The sequence below is a fragment of the Alosa alosa genome, chromosome 8 (genome assembly GCF_017589495.1).
Source record: "Alosa alosa isolate M-15738 ecotype Scorff River chromosome 8, AALO_Geno_1.1, whole genome shotgun sequence".
NCBI classification, from domain to species: domain Eukaryota; kingdom Metazoa; phylum Chordata; class Actinopteri; order Clupeiformes; family Clupeidae; genus Alosa; species Alosa alosa.
Window position 1 is genome coordinate 19666280 of NC_063196.1, and position 15805 is coordinate 19682084.

Consider the following 15805-nt stretch of genomic DNA (forward strand, 5'->3'; position numbering starts at 1 on the left):
AGTAAATTTAGCTCTGTAGGTCTGTAGATTGCTTTAAGTTTGCCGTGTACATTGTAAACTGTTTCTCTGTGGAGTCAGCAAGCAGAATCTGCTGGAAGCATGACTGTTGCAGGGACAATGGATTATGAAAAGCTGACTAGGCGTCATGCTGTTAGAGTTGAGTGCAACACTGTGCAAAGTGTAGAGGAATGTAGTTTGACGATCGGTGATATTACTGATCAAGAACATGTTAAATCGGCCTCGCATATGAACGTGATTCATACGTGTACACATATCTCTTGTTCTATCTATTGTAGGAATGCCAAAAGATAGGCATGGAACTCTTATAAAACTGAGGCACTCAAACACTGCTTTACATTTGGGCTCTCCTACAATCAGACAGAAATCAAAAGGTCAATTCATTAATTTCATCATTGGTCAGGCCAAATTTGCAGTTTACATCTGCAGGAAAAATAAGGTACAGCAGACATTAGGAGAGGATGCCATGGCAGTTAAGTTAAATCAAGAATTGTCATTGATCTTCAAGGATACATGGTGCTGAGATGCTGCTCTTTGCTCTGTGACAAATTACATTTTCTTTACTTGGATGGTTAGAGATCTGTCTGTTGTAGTTGTTTGTTCAAAATGTTAAAATATTCTCTCTCTCCCACCATCTATATGTATAGCCTGATTCACTGCAATTACTTTCTTCTCACACAACATGGTGTACTAATGATGTTTCTGCTAGTTCCACACATATAAAACATATTTATTCCCTCAGTCACTTCATATCAATTAAAAGGTCGAGACACTTTTGGAGTTTGATTCTTAAAGTCTAAGGAGGTATGGTATTGAGAGGAATGCAGCTAGTGTGAATCAAGAGCTAAAGTAATCACTTATCCTTGTCAGGCCTTCATGAAAGACAATAATGCACCTTTCTTGTCATTGCAGGTCATGTAGACTGTCAGAGGACATTCTAATACACATCTGTTGTTCTATTGGAAAACCTAGTGCTCCCCTGAGACCATTTACCAATTACGCTAAACGTCACCAGCTGACAAAGTCTTGTGACTTTTGCCTGAGGCGGTCCGTCGGGTGAGTGCGTTTGACCTTGGGGGTATGTCGCGTCTACGACAGTTCAAGTGTTCACGCCAACGTCGCAGCTGGGCTGACGAGGTATAAATTGCACAGGAGCCCTATGCAAAAAGGTTCGGAGGAACGTGAATAAAATCAGGCCGTGCAGATCCGCTGGGACAGACAGCTGCCTCCCCGGCTGCCTGAAACATTAATGCGTGCCTTCAGAAGGAAAAGTTACAAGGTCACAGGAGCAGAGGGGAGAAGAGAGGGATGTGGTGTGTCAGCAAACTCGTGACCCCACACACACACAACTCCTAAGGGAGTTCCTAAGGGAGTGAGTGAGTCAGACAGAACGCCTTCATATTAGGTTCTATATTGATTTTTTTCAGCGGAACCCTTTTAGGAGGACCAGAACAAGTACCTTTGGCAGGGTGACAGAAGCGGAAAAAAAAACCAAAAACAATTACAGCTCTTTTCTTCTCTTTAACAGCACCACAGGGAGGTGAAAAGTCTGATCGATCTTCGGGAGCTAATTAACGTTTGATGAAAATGCACTCGCAAACAAAATGTAGGATTACAGTTTAAGTTAGTGGGCGGTGGCTTTTTTTGGCAGTGTGCCATGTTGCAAGGGAAGCTGACTCAAATCATTAACAGATCGTTTTGGGTTTCACTGGAGGCACTGCTGTTTTATGAATCAATACATCAGAAAATGTGGAGCTTAAAAACCTACTGTGTGATGAATTTAATAACACTTCATATGGTTTTAATTTTGGTGGAACAATGGCCTCTCTTACATGCTACAAGTACACTGGACAAGACTGACCAAACGTTTCAGCTGTTTTAAGTGTGAGCTGTGGTCATTTTACATAGCAGATGTGCAGCTAACCAATTAAAATGACATTTGATACTCATACATACAAGTGGACAGTATATCTTGTCTTCCTATCTACAATGCTGGAGACAATGTATACACAACAATAATTCTGAATAATATTATGTGTAATGTAATGTCTCAGTGTACAGCGGGGAACTCTGAGCACTTGAATGCCTTGAGGTGGCTGATAATCCGGTTACACATTTCATTATAGTCTAATTCCAAACACATCCTACACCACAAGGACAATGGGACACACCTTGAAGGGTGGGTGTATGTATGTGTGTGTGTGTGTGTGTGTGTGTGTGTGTGTGTGTGTGTGTGTGTGTGATGGGAGAATTTCCTAAGGGACAGTCACATATATGCATGCGACCGAGCATAACAAGGCCGAGTATCTGAATGTCGGCAGTGCAGGAGAGCAGACTGTGTGTGTGTGTGTGTGTGTGTGTGTGTGTGTTACGCCAGTTAGCTGGCCGCTCGGCTGCTAGTCTGCAGGTTCACTCACGTTGAGCATGGCCTCCTGGCGCTGGGGCAGTGAGGACAGCTGCGACTCAGAGTGGTACAGGGTCATGCCCTTCCTCAGGGCGCGCAGATCTCCAAGGTTACTTTGCTGCTGAGCAACACAAAGGAGGAAGAACCACCATCACCATCATCATCATCATCATCATCATCATCATGACATGGCATTGCCATGGCAAGCTACAATCACCATAAGAGTGAAAGTGAGAGAGTGGAAGTAAAAAAAATCATCACCATCATCTTCAAATCACCATGGCAACCTATCATACCCTCCAAGTGGTCACCAGTAGAATATGGAGTACTCTTGCATGGAGTCATTGGATCCCTGAGAATGGAGTCATTGTGTTCCTGTGATTGAGTTCATCTGGGACTAAATGTGCAGTGCTTTTCACCCATCTGTGCTGTAGAGCCACTAGTGTAGAGGGAGAATCCCCTGGTGTAACAGTGTGATTCTCACAGGGCCCCTGGGCTCTCCCGATCCTCCAGGAAGTCACAAGTGCACTAGATACTCTGTGATGTCCTCTTGTCCTCTACACACACACACACACACACACACACACACACACACACACACACACACACACACACACACACAAACCTTTCCTCTTATGAGAATATGCCCAACAACCTTCAGTCCCTCTATGAGAGAACAGCACTTCCCAAAGGCAGAAGTGACTGTACCGTAGCAACCCAGGGATCTGTGAGAAAAAAAAAAGTCTTCTCCTAATGACATTTCCAATGTCATGCACTCGTGTTCTTTTCAATGGGCAGAGTGGAGCGCGTGATTGCTGGGAGACTGAGAGAGCGAGAGAGCAAGCGAGAGAGAGCGAGAAGGATAAAAATAGCCAGGTCGTCGTCTCGCGCATCCTAGCGCGGTTCCTGTGCTTTCGAGCGCTCCAGGGAGGCTAACTCGCTCGCTCTTTAATACCGTCAGCATCCTGTAGCTGCGTCAAGACACGTCCCATTTTCGCTCACTCGGCGGAGACAGAAATACATTGTTTCATAACCTGCACTGAGGGCGACTGAACACATTGCTACAGATGGCAGGGTCACAGAGACAGCCTGACCATATCCATATAGGCCTTTATGGACACCTAAACAGCACATTTCTTAGGTCTCTAATGACATTTAGCCTCTTTTAGAAACGGAGATCAATCCATTTTGGGAGCATATTGAGTGGCACTGCAAACACAGGCCATGTAGATGGCCTAAGTAAGTTGTACTTAATGAGCTTATAAATGCTGGACATGCATGACCCGAGGACCTTCTTCAGACATTTTCTGTTAACATGTGCATTCTTTGCCTGCATTAATGGTCCTCAAAATGGCCGCAAGCGTCCAGTTTGGTCTGACGCGGCAGTCCATTTCTCTTCATTTTTGGCCTGGGCTCCAGACGACTGCGCGCAGGCCTGAGCGGCTCGACCTTATTCATCACAATGTTCCCGGAGGGTGACAGTGGCCTGCAGCCGTCGCACCTCATCTCCTGTCTGGAGCAGCGGACTGGGGCCAGAGGGCTCGTGCTTGCTACAGTGAGGTCACTCTTCTTGGAATGAAAACAAGGAGAAGAAAAAAACTTACCTGCCTAACCTCCTCCCAGGAGCAAATCAGGCCAGACTGTCAGGCCGCGAGGTAAGCACTTTTCCCCCTGCATCAATTTGACTCCTCTGGAGGCACCGTTTTGTCATTTGGACAGACTGCGGACACAGACCAGGAACACCCCACCGCAGCTAGGGTGCCATTTCATCTTAAGCCAGTAATACGATTCTAACTTCAATATTTCCTTTCATTTTCACTGGAAATTAAGAGGATTTAGTATCATTTTAATTTATCAATACCAAGATGCTTAGACTAAAAACTATTTTCTGGTACTAAACTGAGAAGCTTGCTCAAATGACACACTCTCACGGAAGAAACTACAGTGCAGCATCAACAGAGCATCCAAAGTCATTGGTCACCCCTACCATCCCCTACCATCACTCTACCACAAACAAACAATACACAGAGCCCACAAGGTAATCTCTGCCCACCCTGCACACTACACCTTCCAGCTACTGCCCCCTAAGCACAGGTGTCTAGTCTTTCTGAAGGGCTCAGGTTCAGCTCTTACCTAACCAGTTTGGAGGGTCAACATTCCATTCCTTTGGTCATATTGTTTCCACAGAACAAAGGGGGAGGTTATTCTAGGTACACTTTTTTTTAATGAAACCCTCTGTTTAGTAAGGCTTTGTCTGTAGGTTGGGCAATACCTTTGTTGAAAGGAAGAAATGTCAGGTCCTTGTGCACTATTAAGTGAGATTACAATCTGACCCTTTGAAAACTTGCTGCACCAGTGCAGGCCTCCTTGTGGAATTACTAGTTATTATGACTACTGTGATGTGCCACTCAAATTCATGTGTAGCCTAAGTATTGCCATACGGAGTGGTCTCTAAAATCTGCAGTAAAACAGACGATAGTAGCCACATCATCAATTTATAAAGACTGAACTTTTTCTCCCCCAACGTCCGCATATGGACAAGACGGATGCCGAGACAACCGCAACAAGCAAGACACAGGTCATGAAAAATTCACATGAATTCATTTTCTTCCTTACACACATCAATTTACAAGACCCATGCATTATGGAAGCCTCTCATCCACCTGCGTTGGGGCTGCTCAATTATTCAGCGCGTCCAGACGCCCCTGCGAGAGAGGGGGACAAACATCTTGGCTCATGCATCCACGTCGTGCTGCGACAACCCCCCTTCGCAGTACATCGCATCTCTCTCATCTCTCTCACAATAACAACCCCCACCCCAAGGCCTGTTCGCTGAAGCCACTGCTCTGCCAATTGGGAGGGTGGTGGTACACACATGCACACACGTTCAGCGTAGCCTAGCATGCTGTTCCTGAAAAGCAGATGGGATGCTGAGCAATGCCCAAAACGCAGCCAGGAAGTGCGAAGAGTTTATTAGAAAGTCAAGCAGCCGAAACACGCAAGAGAGCATGAGCACCACCACCAGAGAGAGAAAGAGGGGGGCTTAGTAAAGAAGAGATTTCAAGCTGCCTCTAAACCAGCTTATCCCAGCAAAAACAGTTCGGGCTGAAAATGGTTACCTTTGTTTGTATCTTTGACAAGCTATATCGGCCTCCAGGCTGAAGGGACAAAACATACCAGAGATCAGGATATAGGGAAGAGGTATGTGACACACATATAGCAGGCCACATGTACCATACTTATGCTTGGTTGAGAAGGTAAGCATATAAAACATAGGATGAGCTTCGTCGGTTGGGAGTTTGGGTGTATGTCCACATTCAGAGAGAGAAAGAGGGGGGGGCGATAGGAAAGAAGAGATTTCAAGCTGCCCCTAAAAGCAGCTTATCCCAGGAAAAATAGTTCGGGCTGAAAATGTTGGGTTTCGTTACCTTGGTTTGTATCTTTGACAAGCTATATCGGCCTCCGGGCTGAAGGGACAAAACACACACACCGGAGATCAGGATATAGGGAAGACAACATGTGACACACAAATAAGATCAGGATATAGGGAAGACAACATGTGACACACATATAGCAGGCCACATGTACCATACATATGCTTGTTTGAGTGGGCAAGCATATAAAACAGGAGTTGCTTCTGAGATCCTATAGCATAGACATAGGGACAAAGGCATCTAAGCAAAGCTCAGTGGAGCCAATCTAATACTCTCTGGATGCCGCTTCAGATGGATCGACTTCTCATCCGAGTCCGCCATATGAGGAGGAGTTTTATTTTTCTGTGAGGAGAGTTGTTTTTCCAAGATGCGTGGGTCCAGCATTGCAATAGAGAATAAGGCCCACATGTTGTTCACCATGTGTGGCAACAAAGGCGTCACCACCACAGAAGTTGCCTATGGATATGAATATGGATATGAATATGACAGCACAGCAGCCGAATATTCTGGAGACAAAGACAAATCCCCAATTTGAGGCCTGCTCCTGGCAAAGGAATGTATATTCAATAGCTCGCTTGGCACAGAGGCGTGTTGGTCTGATGAAGACTATTCGCCCACGCGCCTCTGCGTTAAAAAAGGCCCAACAGCCTTGATGAACACAATGGGGTTGTGTTTGGGGAGAATCATTGTGCTGATCCTACGAGGTGTCTTTCATAGCAATAGCCTCGCCAACGCTCCGCACACTGTCCCCGTCAGTCTCACCAACCACAATGGGCGATTAATACTTCATTTCACACAGGCTTTGCCCGTTCTCATCTGGCACCTAACACGTCTCTAGCTAACAATTGGCCTTTTCTCTTCTTCAGGCGCCTTAATAACTAAGAGTGTTTGAGTAAATGTAATACTGGGTGGCTTTTCACCCCTGAGCAAGGCTCTAATTATATCTCACTTTTAGGATCAGGATCTGATAATAAAGGCTTCATTGCAGACTATGGTACAGCAGAAGAGGCTTAGGTAAATTGCCAGTGGGCAATGAAACGATGGGTTAATTACATTTTAAACCCGTTGAACTATATATTGTATCTATAGCTAAATGCTAAATGCTAAATCTGCATGCGCTCTGCCGTATCAGCCTTGAGAAAAAAGAAGCTCAGGGAATCTGAGTGGGGTTTGCCATGGTTTTGAGATTGTCATAGGGATCCCCTCCCACTCGATCTGGCAGGTAACCAGTGAACTCTCGCTGAACTGGGGGAAGATTTTGCCCGAAGGCTGTACATAACAACCCCCCGGCGGGTGGCGGGGGCGCTAGGCTAGTGGATGTGAAGTCCAGGTCAGCGGAACAAAAGGACGCCAACGTTGTCACTGTCTCCAGCAGTGCTGTGCCGCTTAGGGATCCCTCTGGGAGAGAAGCATGCCAGTGTACCAGGCTTTGATTTCTCCAGAATCAATTAAACATCAGTGGAATGCATACTCTACCATTACAGTGGGCCTACTCTTAAAGGGGGCATGGTAAACATCAAACGGAATACCCTACTGAATGGCACCCTACTGTATTTTTTTCCCTTTCTTCTTAAAAGTAAAACAGGAAGAACTTAAGATGAGCATTTTACAGGGCAACTGTACCTGAGAGAGGAGCTTGTTCTTGTCGTCCTCGAGAATGCGCACCTTGGTCTCCAGTTGTCGGATGTAATTTGAAGATGACTCTGTGGTGACACAAAGAAGAACAGGAAATTAGGACTTAGGTATCATTTTATACATAGTGCAGAACTCATTCATACAAATAATAATAATTAAAAAAAACATGGACAGTGATTATAGTTGAACAGTATAGAGCAGTTATTACAGTGGTCATGACAGATACAACCCAGGTCTCATAAAAATATTCCTGTTCATGTTCCTGTTTTGAAGGTACCCTCACTCTTGCTTCCATGGATCATTAATTTTTTCCCCGTAGTGATTTGCTGCCTTTCTGTGCCTTCCGTCTAAAATTAGCCTTTGTTTGCAGAACCACAGATGACTCACTCCACACCATTACCCAGCATACAACACACCTGTCAACGTTCTCTACGTCTCTTAAATCCGCTTCTTTTTTCCCTGACAGTTTTACTCGGGTTCATATCGAGGACACCAGGACTTTCTCACACTCTTATTTTTAACTGTGACTTTTTTTCATGACATCAAAAGGGAAAGCCCTTGGAAGCTGAGGCCTCCCCGTCACCTCATCAGAAATCCTTAGGCTAACCACCACGGGCCAAGACACACCCTATAGGAGAATATCCCTGGATTCAGAACATTCCTTTTGATGCTATGGAGAAGTTCCTCTTAATGGATGCAATCTCTTCTCATCCGTGCTGAGATGGAGGTCAGAGGATTGGAGGGAAACTGGTGGAGGTGGGGGCACTGAAATAGGCCACTGAAAGAGGATTTGGAGGTCAGGGCAAGGGAGGTGACAGGGTACCCCCTGGGCCTTCCATCGCATGCAGGTATGAGTCACTCTGATGGTGCATCACTAAACGGTCCAAACTTACATGCTCTATTTGCGGCCCCTTTCCAGATCAAAACACAACCAACAGAATGTGACCAAAGCTGAACCACCCACTGCTACCACCAGGTGGTGCTGCTCTGTGGAGTAGGGACTGAAATGGTTGTTTTTACAGAATATAAGAGATGACTGAATTACTTGATGTTTTTATTGGAGGCTATAATGGCAACATTGATTATACAGGTTCAGGTCTGAACAAACAACAGTCTATCAACAGCAGAGGAAACTTTGTAGGTGGAGGTGGGGGAGAGAGAGGGGGAGAGAGAGGGAGGCAACGTTAGCGTGCTGATAATCCTCTTTGGCTCCCTTGTGACCCTCTAATCTAACTTCATCTGGTCGGCTGACCTGTGGCCAGTGGCTCAAGCCGATTAGGGACCAGGTTCTGCAGCCGGGTCAGGTCCAGCAGGACCCCACACCACCATAACCCACCCCCCAATATAATAACAAAATAACAACACAGGCACGCCACACCATCAAACCAACCTCACACACAGACACACCTAGAATCAAACAAACCAACATTCTCAAGATGCTCTGGGGAAGACACAACTTTACTCCTAACTGAACACCCACCCCTGCCCCTCCCACCCACCTTTTGAACAAGGTGCCATTTATACGATGTTTCCACTGTGGCAGAAATTAAAAAATATCCATAAACACACACACACACACACACACACACTGGCATACACACACCAAGCGTGTTGAGCAGTAGACAGAGCTTAAGGCTGTAGACTTGGGAGTCACAGGGGAACGCCTCTTCACATTAATACTGCTGGAGTGGAAGCAAGAGCCTGCGTGGTGTGGCTTGCGGCACGCTGCTAACAGTGACCCAGCTCTTCTCAGTGCCTTACAGCAGCAAACAGCCAAGTTTAGGATTGCACTCGCCACGCGGCACGTTCAAAACAATCACCAAAGAAGCGAGATCTGTCGAGTACGGAGCTTAACAATGATCCATTAAATGTGCACCAAGCGAGATGCGGGGATAACAGTTAAAGAACGAGAGTCAGTCTGGCTGATTACATGGGTAATGTTGGGACTTATTTCATTAAAGTGGCATGAAGCTAACCTGTAGCTAACCTTAGCTTGCTCTCATTGTGAAGGCCTGCTGTGAAATGAACTTTGTCACCTTGAAGTGAGATGGATGTAATGTTAACGTCTAACCCCCCCACCCCACAATGAGTGAGTTTTCATTGGGCTCGTGCGAGGCTTCACATGGGTTGCCGCAAGCCGTGGTTGGTTGTGGTTTGGTGTCAGATGGAGAGGGGGTGGAGGCGCTGGGTGGGAGTGGGTTGGGGGTTGGGCTGGGGGTTGTGGGATTGCAACTGAGGCAGTGCACGAGTCCGCGAGTCTGTCCCTCTCTCGGTTTGTCGCTTTCAATCCCGTCAGCGGCGCCGTGACCCACTTCCAGGGGCGGCTGGGGCTTCCTCCACAGTCACCACCACAACCACCACCACCACCAGGGTCACCAGCACTGCCGACTGCCACAGCCTTGAGAAGGGGCCAGATGGGCTCAGAGGAACTAAGCTCAGAGTCAGGCAAGCCCCCCTAGCAACCCCCCCCACCTCCTCCCCACATACACTCTGGCAGGCCCCACAAGAGGTATGCCCTCACGGGTGGGGGTTGGGGGGGTTGGTGGAGTAAAATCAAACTACAACTGGTCATACTTCTGCCACTAGGCGTAGCTTCTCCTCTGTGTCAGTGTGTCTTTAAAATGGGATTATCCAGACTTCCAGACTTTTTCTGCCTGCCAGGCCCTTTCTCTAGGGTTTTGTCTGCCTGTTATTTGAACTGTCTGGGAGTTTTGCAATACTGTATGCGTTCAGCTTAGCTTTACTGAGGGCTGTGAAGAAATATGATGCTATGTATATGCATATGGTGTGCATGTGTGTGTGTGTGTGTGTGTGTGTGTGTGTGTTGTTTGAGTAATCCTGTAGGCTGTACAAGTGGGTGGAGTGTGTGTGTGTGTGTGTGTGTGTGTGTGTGTGTGTGTGTGTGTGTGTGTGTGTGTGTGTGTGTACTTGCCTCTCTGTATGTGTGAGTCAAGACGGGGTCTGCGTCAATTACTGCAAGATGTGGAAGAAAGCGAAGAAACTACAGTCTCCGCATAATTAAATTCCATCCACTCTGACCTCATTCTTTAAAAAAAAATATCATCCATCAGACAAGGAGCACTTCATTACAGGGGGCAAGAAGAAAGCAAAGAAGAGCGAACGAGAACATTCCGGTGGACAAACATGTTGAAAATGTAAACTCAAGGTCAGACCAAAGTGAGGCAGATAACGTGCAAACAAAAAATTTAGAATATCAGTTCCTTGCTGATAAGAATGGGAATAATACCGTCTTAGACTGACTGTAACTGCCAACTCAAACCCAGAGAGAGGGAAAGGACTGTTCTGACTTTAAGTTCATAAGTAAACGGATGAGTGTGTATGTTTGTTTGTCATTTGTGGGAAAGAGTGTGTGTGTGTGTGTGTGTGCGTGTGTGTGTGTGTGTGTGTATGTGAGAAACAGACAAAAGGAGAAAAGAGGGAGGCCTCCAAAGAGAACAGGGGCGGCTGTTGTTTTGCATGTTGGCACAGGGCAGGCTAGAACTCAGCGGTGCATCTGACAGCAGCACAGGACGGGATTTTTCAGTGGCATCTGAAATGCCCTCAAGTGTACGGAGAACGGTCAATGGGACCAGCTATAGCCAAAACTTCCTGGGAAATGGGCAAACCGGGCATTAACGAAACATTAGTGAGACGGACTTGGCACGGGGGCTAAATAACAGCAGGCTCTGGCATCATCAACGTGCCATCAAAGGCACGACTGGCATTCTTGGGGGCATCAAGCTAACACGATGTGACTGGGCTGGCACTGTGGGAAAGGCCAGGATGTGAATGCGCTCAGTCAAGAGGGTGAGGGCCTCTCCTTTTAATGCAGGGGTGCACCCGCGCACACACATATAATAATAATAATAATATAATATAATATAATATAATAAGCTTTATTTGTATAGCACCTTTCATACACAGAATGCAGCTCAAAGTGCTTTACATTTGAAGCATGTAACACAATAATAGTCAGTCAGTCATTACCAATCACTTTCACTTTAATAAATTTAAAGTGAAACTTATAAGCATTAACACACACACACACACACACACACACACACACACACACACACACACACACACACACACAGGTAAGTGCCTCTCCTTTTAGCACAGTGGCATAAATGCATACAGACAGACAAACGCACACACACAGAGTTGATGTGCCTGTATCGTTGATGTGCCTGTATCGACTGTCTGTCTGAAGCTGCAATAGGCACGCAGGTATATTAAAGGTGATACTTCCACAATCAATGTGGGTGTGGTTGCCCTGGATGTCAGCAGTAGCCCTGGACGCCTGCCACTTCTATTGATCAGGAGGCACGCGGAGGAGTGAGCCAGGCCCCTCCACTTTCCTGTCGCCACCTTTTCAACATGCTGCTCATTAGTCACAAAGGAACTGGTGAAAGTCTGATACACTCAATGTCAGTCTGTGTGTGTCTGTGTGTGTGTGTGTGTGTGTGTGTGTGTGGGTGACTGCCTGGTAGAACTCACTCTTACACAACCCACTCATTCAGGCTTTTAATCATTGACTTGCTTTACAAATGCGAGGGCCACCAAATTCGACCTTGGACTTGGGGATCGTGGCCAGGTTTACACATACATAACAGAGCTCAGGTCAAAACTTAACTAACCTCCTCGACCTCGCTGGTCTAAGGCTGTTTCTATTGACCCTGTAGTGTCAGTGAAAGGAGAGTGGTCCATCTAACTTGAACAGGTGTATCAGGACTTAGTCTCTGGGGGAGGGGGGGTGTGGTATGTGCAAAGCTCTTAAAGCTCCCATTCACTGGGAGTATAAGGGCCATGCTGCAATCTCTTCTTTTCCTCTCCAAAACAAACACTACAAGAGTTTTTGTGCTTTTAAGAGGACAGCAATAAGGAAAACCAAAAACAACTTCACAAACAAAAAAGCTTGAAAAAGAAACGTTATCTTTCAGGAATAAATCCTCCTCAGAGGAGGAATTCTCCCACATCGCTGTGAATCTATTTTCTTACTTCCAAAAAGAGTAAAGACACTTTTTTGAAGGCAACATTGGAATGCACATGGGTCTCTTCAACCGTTGAGACGAACAAAGGGAAATAATTCAGATTAAACAAGTTAAACACACCAGCTCTCTGAGCACTTGCCCACTCCAAGTGCAAATACACACACAACAGTTTCCCCTGTGCGTCACTGACTCACTGTACGTGAGTAGGTGGTACCTACGTGCCAAGACGTGTCACCTTGGCATCATCCCTCTCTCAGCACGGATGTGCCACTGAAGTCAACTAGCGGTGAGCGTGCCACCACCCCACCCCCCCCCTCTTTAAAGAGCCACCGCCACACCTTGATACCAGGTCTGACTGTCTAGTGGCAGGCTCTCAAGTATGTGGACAGGAATTTTTGACTAGAGCTCAGACTCAGTAAACATTTCTAGGCTAATCTCTGTAGGCATCAATAACAGGAGCTAAACAGTCTTTGTTGGCATTGGCATTGTGCGAGTTCTTGGCATATGACTCGCAGTCTAAAATCAAGTGATCAGTCTCAACATCTAGACACAAACTAGTGGATTTGATCTGTACCTTCCCTTTGCAAGTCCAACTCTTGCTGCAACAGAAACCACTCCCTAACCAAACCTGATATTTGGGGCGAGCCACTCACTGAGCAACACCCTGAGGTGCCGATCCTTTTCCCCTTGAACCTGTCATCAAGCCATTCGGAGAGCAAGAGGGATGGGTTGGTTGACAATTAGGGCTGCACGATATAAGGAAAACATGCGATATGCGATAACATTATTGAGTACTGCGATAACGATATAACTTGCGATATTTAAATATTTAATGTTTTTCTCCACCTCATGTTTTTCTCCAACCTCATACACTTCATCCCGTTATTAGGCTACCGCATGTCGAGTGCAGCGGAAAGTGAAAAGTAAGGGGTTCGCGTCGCTGACAGTCCAACAAAGTAGGCTAACCAACTTTTACAAATAATCTAATCCTGATTACCTCTCTGCTGCTGTCTGGGGCTTTTGCTAAATGCAAATCATGAAATACAAGCCTTACAGTGAAAGACAGATATCTTCTGATCCTATAACGTTAACGAAAGAAATTGTTTATTTTAACACAGTGGAGAAGGACGCATTTGGCGCTGTGTTTGTAACACTTCATCCTTAATAAAACCAAAATATTTCCATAGAACAGACATGCTTTTCCTTTTAGTCACCAATTCCTCTTCATCCAAGTGTAACCTACCTCGCTCGACTCACTATCTTCAGCCATCACGACATTAGCTCCCGCCTCAACACCTAAAACACCACACAGCTAAACTGGTAGGGGATCAACGGGCTTCTAGGGCAGCATGACAGCATCGGTTTGGTAAAATATGTTGACATTCAGAATGTGAATACACCATAGACTGTATGGAATGTGCAAGGCACAGAAAATGTATCGAAATTTATCGAAAATTAAGTAATCTTTGCGGTATGTCCATCGCAAATGTTGATATCGCGATAACGATAGATTTTAGATATATCGTGCAGCCCTATTGACAATGGTCGGGCGTGCTGTGACTGGGGCCTCATCATTGGCACAGTCGCCTCTGTGCCAGGGCAAAACACATTCAGACGTCTAAGCCATGCAATGCAATGCAAGCCTCTCGGGGCAATTTCATTTGAATAAATCAGCACACTAGGAGCAAGGGAGTCTGTCTCTCAATTGGCTGAGTGTTGTGCTTATATAACCCTGAACCTAAATGTGTTTATCTGGAAGCAGTAAACGCTAAATATGTATGGCATTCTGAGGACATGTACAACTTTGGCTTCCATTAAAAACCCACAAAGCTCAAGCTCTGGAAGAGTGAACGCAAAAAAATTCAGCTCGAAAGAGGGGATGTAAGAGCTCTTCTGCTCTCTGTGAAAAGAAAATAACCTCAAAATAAACTCGCAACTCGCCACGCTTTCAGTTCGGTCTGGCGAACCAATCTAAAGTATGTTTGACACAACAGCTTAGTGGAGGAGACGTTGCTTCAGCCTCCATGATGTGGATAGAGGCAACATCTCCATGGTGAATTCAAAATGGCTGCGTTCTGGTCCAGAGTAGTTTTGGCATAGGGCCATTTTCAATCAAGTCAATTCTTGAAAGGGTGCCACAGAACCACCACAAAAAAAACTAGGTGAACATTACCAGTCTATCCAATCTTAATAACCTGAAAACAAACACCAAGCTGAGAGAGCACTGTTGTAAAGGGCTGGGCTAGAGATTGTCTAACAATACTAGGCCGGTTCCACTCCCTGAATGGTCAACGAATGCGCTGATAGGGCAGAAGAGTGCATGAGATGTTTGCTGGTGGGAGCGCTCTCCCTGGCCCAGAGTATTCCACACGATGAAAGGTAGCGAGTGCTTCAGTTCAGGCAGTTGCTTCCCTCCCACCTGCTTGTTTGAAGTCAAGAGAAAGGAGGGACCTGCTGAGAGCTACACCTAATCTATTTCAGAACAGACATCAGATCTCTTTGTAGGAGCAGACAGCACGCTAATTTCAAGCCTTCTAAAGTGGGGACAGTCTTTCTCTCCATTCATTTCTCTGGCTCTGGCAGACGCCTACACCGCAAGTACCGACAACAGAGAAGATGTCTCACCGAGAGAAAAAGCCTTCGTCAACTCTCAAGTTGCTGTCTTGCAGAAAACATCGCAAAAACGTACAAAATATATAAATAAACAAGCGAGTGTGCAGCGCAATGTAACCAAAACAACTCGCCAAAATAGGCGCTGCACATCAAGCCATCTGACTGCCACTTACAGAGGCTGACAGCCTCAGTCCTTAGGGGGCGTTTCTCATTCATACAAATTTAGCATGCTGAGTCACATCTAGCTGCCCCATGCTGTTTAACAGCTCAACTAACAGCACAGGTTTTTCGGGGCGAGAGAGTTGCAGTTTTGACATTAGTGCAAGGGTTGCTGTTTTCCATGTAAAACCGAAAACTGTTTGGAAGCCCTACGATGACTGGGTGTCGACCCATGTTAGCTGTGACTTTATCACTGGAGTGGCTGGAGCTATTGACTCTTTTCCTAGTGAGTTTAATAGGTTGGCTGAGTGTTGGATGGATTTGTAGGTCATGTAGCTAGAGGCTATACACACACACACACACACACGCGCACACACGGGCACACACACACACACACACACACACACACAATCCCACACAAACAAACAGAGGCCACTCTTCTTATCGAGCTAAAGCTGGGCTGAAACTGTGTCTCTCAATGCACTTGCAACACAAAGAGCCCTGACACAAATGCAAGACTAATGTCCTTTAATCTCGTGTAGAGTGTAACA

General features: G+C 46.0%; 1 protein-coding gene across 5 annotated transcripts in view; it reads right to left on the reverse strand.

The window, feature by feature from the left end:
* ccdc85cb (coiled-coil domain containing 85C, b) overlaps positions 1-15805 on the reverse strand; it is a 35013-nt gene that overhangs the window by 3709 nt on the left and 15499 nt on the right. Inside the window, exons 2-5 of one of the 5 annotated variants that reach the window (XM_048249647.1) lie at positions 7480-7559; positions 5851-5889; positions 5542-5580; positions 2436-2540 (exon numbers count right to left, since the gene is read on the reverse strand). In XM_048249647.1, the coding sequence (XP_048105604.1) occupies positions 2436-2540; positions 5542-5580; positions 5851-5889; positions 7480-7559 (263 nt within the window). Of the gene's footprint in view, positions 1-2435; positions 2544-5541; positions 5581-5850; positions 5890-7479; positions 7560-15805 lie in introns of all 5 variants that reach the window. The other 4 variants (XM_048249646.1, XM_048249648.1, XM_048249650.1 and 1 more) reach the window with 4 other exon arrangements.